The 9,538-nt window shown below is 32.8% G+C and overlaps 1 protein-coding gene across 1 annotated transcript in view; it reads left to right on the forward strand.

Annotated features, from left to right (window-relative positions):
- LOC116521160 (collagen alpha-6(VI) chain-like) overlaps positions 1–6,171 on the forward strand; it is a 73,037-nt gene extending 66,866 nt beyond the window's left edge. Inside the window, exons 34-37 of the mRNA XM_032235857.1 lie at positions 2,016–2,509; positions 3,975–4,071; positions 4,697–5,371; positions 6,071–6,171. Of these exons, the coding sequence (XP_032091748.1) occupies positions 2,016–2,509; positions 3,975–4,071; positions 4,697–5,371; positions 6,071–6,171 (1,367 nt within the window). The remainder of the gene's footprint in view (positions 1–2,015; positions 2,510–3,974; positions 4,072–4,696; positions 5,372–6,070) is intronic.
- Positions 6,172–9,538: the final 3,367 nt, after the last annotated feature.

The raw sequence follows: 9,538 nt of genomic DNA on the forward strand, positions 1-9,538 counted from the left end.
ATTAGTTATATTTTGAAACCCACCCACCCCTTTAAAAAAGTCTGGATTTCCAGTTTGGCATCACGGTGAGATGGTCAAGGATAGCAGGGCTCTTTGAATCCCAGCTGCATCTTCTTCATTTGGGAGGCAGCAAGGAGCTAAAGTCACCCTGGAGGGGTGATGAAGAAATCACCTTTATTGTTGATCATGGGGGAGTGGCCACTCTCTCACTTGATCCAAGGCACCCTCCAAACCAACAAAGAAGAGAGATAGCCATTATGGCCAGACCAAAGCTGGGGCAACCGAAGAAAGAAGCACTAATGAGCTGTTGGTGAATGGAGTATTAGAACTGTGTGAGACAACTTTCAACTTCTATTTAAGAAACCTATCCCCAAATAAAAGAATTAATGACCCAAATCACAGATCCAAAAGAGAAATGGAACTGTAATGGAAGACAGTAAGTTTTAGAAAGAACAGACTGGAATTTCTAATATTGTGAAAAGTGAGTTAAACTTGCAGATATTTTTTGACCACTGGAAGGAATTTTATAAAGAAAAACAATCTTTTTGATTATTTGACAATCAGCTGGTATAACTTTCACTTCAATATTGAAAGCTAGAGCTGGAATGACACCTATTGGTGGGAAAACATACTACATAGTTGGAAAAGGCCAGAATTGATCAAAAGAAGGGAAACAAAATGAAGAAAAGCAAATAACACCTGGAACAATGGATTATTTTAAATAGAATTTAGTATGTGAAAAGAGAAAGAGCAGAGAGGATATCTACTGGTGGACAATGGTAGCTTTAAGATTTGCTTTTTGATAGTTTGGGAGTAAATGGTGAGCCTTTTGAAGACTTTAAAGTAGTGCAGATGGTAAACAACATGCTCTTTTTTGGAATTGCTTTGAACTGCTCTTGAGTCTGAATGATTGGGAATTTGATTGGCTGCTCTAGATTATAAATATTGTTTCACTCCTGTGAAGCAAAAGAAGAAAAGTTAAACAAGATCTACAAATTTGGACAATTGAGAGGAAGTAAATTGACTGACTCTGAGGAAGATAAATATGTTGACTCTGAAAAACAGTTCCAAGGTTGAACAAACTCTTCTCTTGTTGGCTTTTTTGTATTCTGGACAATTGGGACATTGGGATTTGATTACTGAGCAACTTTCAGACCATTAAATAAAGTAAGATATTACAACAGGGAAAAACAAATACATTTCAAAAAGAAATAAAATTGATGTTTCAATATAGTCAAGAAACTATGACAAAAGAATCATAGGGAGATGAAGAACAGATGCATGGGATAGAAATGAGATTAGGAAATTATCAGCAAATGACAGGAAAATGAACAAAAAATCCAGAAAATAGAGGAGAAATTAGAAGGAGCAGAAGAAAGAATAGAAGAGGAAAATCAACAACTGACACAAACATATCTGGGGGAGATAGTAATAGCTCTTGAAACAGAGAAGGGAATTTACATATAGAAGAGGGTAAAGAAGGAGATCTCCTCTCCCAGAAGTGATGAAAGAGTTATTGGTGGCTACTTTAGAGACTGGAAAGCAAGAGGTAGACGTAGAGGCAGCTGAAATACTTAGATTAAGTATGAGTGATGTAAAGAGATATAAGGTTTCAAGGGAGGAGCATGTGAGATTTGTCAAAAAATCAACAAGGAAATATTAAAAAGGGCAAGAGATGATGTTTAGATACAAATACCTGTTGATATGTGACTTCTCCTATTAGTGGCCAGGGAATAGAAGTAGAAATTAGAAAGTGGGAAAATATTATTAGGTGTACTGCTATATAATATAATATATTATTATTACTATGTATATATAAGTATTAGAAGTTGAAAGATGATTATTATGCACATGTAAAAAGTATTATTAATATTATTATCGTGTATAAAGAAAATTGACCCAGACAATACATTGTTCCCTAAGCACCTATCTATGTTAAAGATAAAGAAAAAGGTATAAATAAAATTAAAAGAAAAAAAGTCTGGTTCAATGACCAATCTGTGCTATTGTTGTAGGAACAGCAGAATGTCCAGCATATGCTACGGAACTAGTATTCGCTTTGGATATATCCCAGGATACCACATTCCAGATGTTTGAACAGATGAAAAAGATTGTCACAGAGACTGTGAACCAAGCAAACATCAGAGAAAGCAATTGTCCTGTGGGAGCCAGAGTGGCTGTTGTGTCCTATAGCTCCAACACCAATTATCTGATCCGCTTTATAGATTTCCAGAATAAAAAGAAGTTGTTGCAGGAGCTCAATAGACTTTCTTTGCAGAGAACAACTAACAGACGCGACATTGGTGGATCCATGAGGTTTGTTGCCAGACATCTCTTCAAGCGAACTCTCCAAGGTGCTAATGTGAGGAAAATTGCTGTCTTCTTCAGCAATGGAGAGTCTGACCATCCAAGTTCTGTCAACACAGCACTCCTTGAATACAGTGCATTAGAGATTGTCCCAGTCATCTTAGCTTTTAACAATGTACCTGAGATCAATCATGCTTTTCTGGTGAGATTAAAATTATAATCTTTCACTTCCTTTGCATCTAATAATTAAGTGTGTTCTGCCTTACTGACAACTATAACTTTGCACATATTTATAACATAAGTTAAATAAATAAGGAAATAAGTTATGAGAAGATAAAATTATTTTATTCTATGAATTTTAGTTATGAATCATAAAGAGAGCACAAATATTATGTATGATCAAAAAGGTTGAAAGCATTATATCTGTGCACTAAATAAAACAAGTTACAGAATATATAATATTAGAAGTACAGCAATAGTAATAGCACTTAGACTTATATACCACTTCATAGCTTTACAACTCCCTCTAAATAGTTTACAGAGTCAGCAAATTGTCCCTAACAATCTGGGTCCTCATTTTACCAACCTCAGTAGGATGGAAGGCTGAGTCAATCTTTATTGTGAATCATTGTTTCTTTATCTCATGTTACAGCTATCCAATAGCTGCTATCCAATCACTGCAGCACTAGACCATTTCTTGCTTGCCAAACAGTTTCTTTATTCTCCAAATGTTTAAATTTTTCTTGTCCATATTTTTTGTCTATGCTTACTATTCATTTTGATCCTTTCCAGTGCATAGCTTCCAAGCATCCTTCCAAGTTGTCTATCCTCTTGTTAAAAACAAAAGGCAACTAACCTATTGGATATCTGTCTCTGGAATTGAAGCATAAGTATCTAGAAAGATTGTGTGCCATCTGAGTGTGATTTTTCAGATTGCACCATGCTAATGTCTCCGCCTATATGCCTCTACAAAATCATCTTTATAACCTGCATACAGGATGGCAGGAACAGAAACCAGTCTGATTTAGTACCAGTTAGTATAACACCAAATAACCAGTTTGGTCTCTAGCACTAGGTTAAGGCAGTAGGCTAGAAACCAGAACTAGTCCTTATGCATGGAAAACAGATGTGTTTAGGTCAATAACACTCTTTCAGTCCAACTCATTAGACAGAGTTGTGTGTAAAATTGGAGGAGGAAAGTGTAATAGATTTGTTTTCCTTCATTTATTTATTAAAATAATAAAGGTGGTCTATACATACAAAGATAGATTAACATAGCAGTTTGTTTTGCTTACATGACACATTGCATCACACTGTAGTGGGAGCAGGTCCACATTTGTCTGGTGGAATAAAGACAGCCCAGTTCCACAAAAATTCAATTCCTCTTTTTTAACCTTGTGGTCCTCTGAAAGATTTTGGTTGCTTTGTTGATGCAATTATCCTATCAAGACAATTTTCAGATTGAAATATACATTTATCTAAAACTTTTTTTATTAGCTGAAAATATATGCATGTATTCTCATGCTGATGAAAAATAGAACTAACCCTTTAAATCTTAGGTTTTCTTAAGAGAAGAGACTATCATGTGGAGCTCTGATGCAAAATGATTTAATTTTAATAAATAAATAATGAATTATCTATCAAACTTAACTTTTTAAACATTTTAGATGGATGATTCTGGACAATTTCAAGTCATCACCATTCCCACTGGAGGAGATTATTCACCATTTTTGAAAAGATTCCAACTGTGCACACTTTGCTATGGTATGAAGAATGGTAATATTACACATCTATTTGAAATAGATGATGGTTATTATTTTTATTGAACTAGAAGCCTGAAAGAGTTTAGCATCACTGAGTTTCTGAGGAGCTGTTATTTGAATATATGTCTAGCTTATTTTATTTTTAAAAAATTAATTAAATGCACTTAAATGAGGGCTATTTTTGTACCAAATTGTATACGCTGTTCTTTTTATATATGTATCCTGCCCTTTCAAGGTAGTATATATGGGAGACTCACCAGCTGAGCTCCATAGCAGTGGTTCAGCCAGGTTTACATAGTTCCAGTCCAATTCCTTAATAAATAATCTCTATATAGATTAATTCTCTATATAGTTCTTCTGCCAGGAGAACTGGAGAAAATTCCTTTGTCAATTTTCATTTGAATATAAAATAGAAAAAAAAGGCTCACATGAACTGTTCAATTAGTTCTTTTGGCAAAATACCATGGTATAAAACTAAAACAAGCACAATTCTGGAAATATGTGTAAATCATCTGGTTGAAAACAATTCTCTTGAAACTACTGTTCCTAAGTATGCAATAAAACCAGTCCCTGAAGCATTATCTTGTTCTTTGTAAAGAGAAAGCTAACTTTATTTCTTTTTCCAGATAAATGCAAACCAGATGTTGTCTATGAGTGTAACAGACGAATCAGACCACCAAGGGAATATGTGGACGCTGCTTTCATTTTGGACAGCTCAAGCAAAATAAATCCTGATGAGTTTGAGAAACTGAAGGAATTTCTAAGCAGAGCTTTGAACCATTTTGATATTTCCTCTCAACCTGCAACTTCTTCTGTTGGTGACAGAATAGCTTTGGTGAGCCATGCTATACCAGCATTGAAACCAGAAACTCAGGTGATACCTGTAAAGAAAGAATTTGATTTAGTGACTTTCAATACAAAGCAGCTCATGAAAAAATATATCCAGGAATACGTTCAACAATTGGATGGTCAAACTGCTGTTGGCCATGCTCTACAGTGGACAATTAATCACATTTTCTCACATACTCCAAACCCAAGGAAACACAAGGTTATCATTATTATATCTGTGGGCGGAACAAGTCAATGGGATAAAGCAGTGTTAAAGAAAGTGTCTCTGAGAGCCAAGTGCCAAGGCTATGCCTTGTTAGTAGTTTCTGTTGGACGGAACTATAATAGCACAGAACTTCAAGAGCTAGCAAGTTACCCTCTGGAGCAGCATCTAATTCAGCTTGGTAGAATTCACAAGCCTGAACTAAACTATGCCATTATGTTCCTGAAACCTTTTCTATATTTTCTTCAGAGTAAGTGTTTGTAATGAGCATGGTTTTTGTTTCTTATCTATGCAAAGCCTTCCCCATCATGAATGTTTTTCTGCCCTTCATTATTGTTTTAATGTGTAATAGCACTCAATTTAATAGCATTAATATTTTTCAAATCATCTTCTTCATGTCTTCATTTTATACAGAGAGGAATGTGTAAACTTGGATTTTTTTTAAAAAAAGTACTTAAGCCAAACTTTCCAAAATTGGCATTTTGAATCATTGCATACAGCAAAGACAATCTGGAGGGAGACATATGACCAACTGGTCACGAATTGTCCTCTCCTGGAATAATTTTTCAAAGGTTGGAATGGGAATTCTTTCAAATTCTCCCACATATGGATGAAATATCACCTCAGATTGATATTATTAATATCAAATATTCATTTTTAATATTTTTAATATTAGAGGGAATGGATACACCATAATTAATAAATTGAGTTAATTCTTATCTTTCCGCTTGCTCATTTATTGACTCAAGCAGAATTTTCAAGAAAGGCCAAAATTCTTTCCAAGCTAACAAAATTGGAATTTTAAACAATTAGTGCACCTTAAATATAAAAAAGGTGACCCAGTTCATGTATAAATGTTTTCTGTGCTTATAAATTTAATGCTGAAAAGAAGAATACTATTTATAATATTCTAAATGTTTACCTTTATGTTTTTTCTGGGTCAAAATAGATGGATTCAACAGCTATCCACCATCTGAACTTAGCACAAAATGTCACAAGATCAGCACTAAAAAATCAAGACATGTTTTGAAGCGTCACAGTCATAAGTAAGTCAAGCTACTGATTCATTATAAATTAGTTGCCCTTAATATTCATTTTAGATCTGAACTATTTTCTGCTCAATTCACTTATATTCATAATAATAATTTAACTCTTAAGAGTATTCTGATTATCACTTTGAAATCAATCAAGGGAACAAAAGAGAACATATACAAATCACAAACCCAGTTATTTGAAAACAAATAAAATGTGCATTTATTTAAAAGAGCTAAGCATTATACAATTACGACCCCATATATTCTACTGTATCTACAGAAGAACACGTCAATCATTAATCTGTTATTGTCACGGCTAGCTTGGACTTTGTTCTTGAGTATGTGGAAAGTTTGTAGGATTATTTTTATTAGTCTTCTGAATGCACTCAAAAGTGCATTATTATTTTTCAGATGATTGACAGAAGATGATATGAACCTGCACATTCACAGAAGCAATAAAATACAACTTTTTCTTCTGTAAATTGGTAGAGGGAAATATTAATATTTATAACATGTTTATAATAGTGCAAACTTGTCTTTTCCGATGGTGTATAGAAAAAAAACAAGATGTAATATATGAAATCTATGAAATGATTATGATTCTTGTCCCTTTTTAAAAGAAAACTTTCTTTTTCAATATTAACATAACCATGTCTTGTGGACATTACTCTTACCTTCATTGTTCAGAGACATAGTTGAATAAATCAATGTCCATTCATACACTATTTTAGCCTTTCTTTTGAACATGTGAATGGTTGAGGAATGTGTGCATCACAACTAGTATTATATATTACAGCTGACAAAATGCATTAAAATAATTTACTGTAACAATTAAAGAAATGAATTTTTAGACTTTATTCAGAAGTAGATTTGGGGATTCACTCATCAGAAGCAACGATCAAGCAAGGATTGCCAGACTTTTCAGTCACACTTAAATGTAGGACAAGTTAGTTATCACTTCTTAATTGCCATTGGAAGTAATTCTCATCAATGGATTTCAAATCATTTTATAAATAAAATAATTTCTGGAGAAGCAGCATTGATAACCCAGGAATATCTTGAAGGAATATCTTTAAGAAAAGCTTTGGATGCTCAGTGACCTTTCTATTACAGCAAGATATTCAATGGCTTTTCCAGTGTAATAGTAAGTTTAAATAATATTTGCATTCTATACTTGAAATGTTATAATGAGCAATACTCATACTAATATATTAAGTTTCCTGATACAATAATGACATGTTTACTAGGCATCCCACATTATGCATTCTGGCAATGCATTCAACAAAATGTAACATTTTTTTTCTTCTCTTCTTTTCCCCTTTCACATTTTGTCTATCTTTTTCAACCTGTTTTCAGCAACACAACTGATTTATTTTATTCTGCTTTCTCTGCTGTGTTTCTGAATGTCCAATTTGGAAATAAATGTATTCTCCTGTTTTTTGATAATAAAGAGCTCTCATTGGGTATTAGTTTCTATATTAACTCTCCCTGTTATTTTTTAATTTCTTGTTCTGGTTATTTCTTTAAAGAGTCATTAGTGTATGTTTTACTAGTTGAGAAGTTTCTTTTAATTTCAGATTGATGTTAACATGAAATATAGCTACATGTTTTTACAATGCAGAAGAAAGGCATAATGACAACATTGCAAATGTTTATATACAACGGTTAACACAATTAGATCAAAATTTAAATATGAGTCTAAAATTTAAAAATGTAACAGAATCAGTGCAAAACTGAAGATATAATAAGATAATAAATACAAATTAACAAGCAAGATTGGGACAGGTGCATCAATTCACCTGTTTATATTTAATATATTTACTCTGCTTGATTTTGCGTGTACTGAGTAGCAGACTGGTATGGAGGATCTTTTTGTTGGAATTATGCCGAAGAAGAAATATATAATAAATCCTAGTCAGGAAACTACTTAGGAGGGAAAATGACCATATCAGGCTGCATAGCCAACAATGTCTGTTCACAGCTTGTTAGGTATATTCTTTAACAGTTGTTGACAATGAGGGGTTTTTGGTATTCTTTGAGCACTGATGATGTTACCTAGTTTAGGTAATGAAATGTCTGCAAAAAAAAAAAAAATCTCAGAAAGCATCAAAGACCTCTCATTTTAATCCTGAGCTACAAATATTCTCCTTTTCTTCTTGTTCACTTCATAAATCTTTAATCTTTTTTAATATTCAAGATCATTGGAAAAAGGCTGAGATCTAAGCTGATGACACTTATGAAAGAAAAAAGGAAGGAAGGAAGAAAAAAAAGGAAAAAAACTTTTTTCTAGTAAGGAAAAGTAGAGGAAATTCATGTCATTTGCTCCTTTAAATCTTTTCAGTTTAAAGAGGGAGCCCATTTTGTTATGCTACAAGTATTACAAAATCAATAGAATGGTTCTACAAATAAATCTTGATGAAATTAACTGTGACGAGTAGAATTCTAAACAGTCTATAATTTGTTTCCAGTAATTCTGCTGCCAAACTTGTCATATCAAACTTTGAAGAAATAATTTGGATACCAAGCTAACTTAAGCATAAGATAATTGGTCAAATACTGTACATAATATTATATTTTTGCTAATTAAGAACTAATTATTGTTATTATTTACTTTTTATATATCTGCATTAAGGCTCCTCAGAATTTCTCATATTTATTCTCTGCCCCTACAAAAATCATCATATCACATCTCTAAAGTTAAGTACTGTACTCAGCTGTCTGCAGAAAACATGACAAAAATAAGAATAACAGACAATAAGACCATATGGTTCTTCCCACAGTATATTCAAGTCCGGACTCTGAATAGCAAAGTTTAGATAAAGAAGAAAAGGAACAGGAAATCTAACTTTATGGAATATTCCCATTTAAAGAGCAGAAATAATTCTTGATTAACAACAGTTTTCACAAAAACAGAAACACAGAGAAAACAGTGGTGTTCTCAGCTACAGATAGCCCATATATATTGATTTATGTATATGTATTGATGTATATGGTATATTGATGATATAAATGGAGATAACAAAAATAGAAAAAGCAATTTGGGTAAAAATTATCTGATATACTGAGTTTGTATTTCTCCCTTTTTCTTTTTTGAGAAACTTCCTGACTATTGTACTTTTAGCATTTACTTATTTAAAATATCTGAAAAGTAATCATAATGAAGTTTGATTGTTCCAAGTACTTCAGGAAAAAGAAGGTAAAAATATTCAATTTGTTCTCCTGAATACAATTCAGTCTCAAAAGACAACAACTTCCAATGATATTTTTGTAAGATTAAGAATTGATGCCTGAGTAGGCTTTTCATTCTTCATTTCCCATTCCTTTGTTATGTGCTGTAGGTTGAATGCCAGGAAATTCTTACTGTTACTACTTTTAAACTACTT

This window comes from Thamnophis elegans, chromosome Z, assembly GCF_009769535.1.
Source record: "Thamnophis elegans isolate rThaEle1 chromosome Z, rThaEle1.pri, whole genome shotgun sequence".
Lineage (NCBI taxonomy): Eukaryota > Metazoa > Chordata > Lepidosauria > Squamata > Colubridae > Thamnophis > Thamnophis elegans.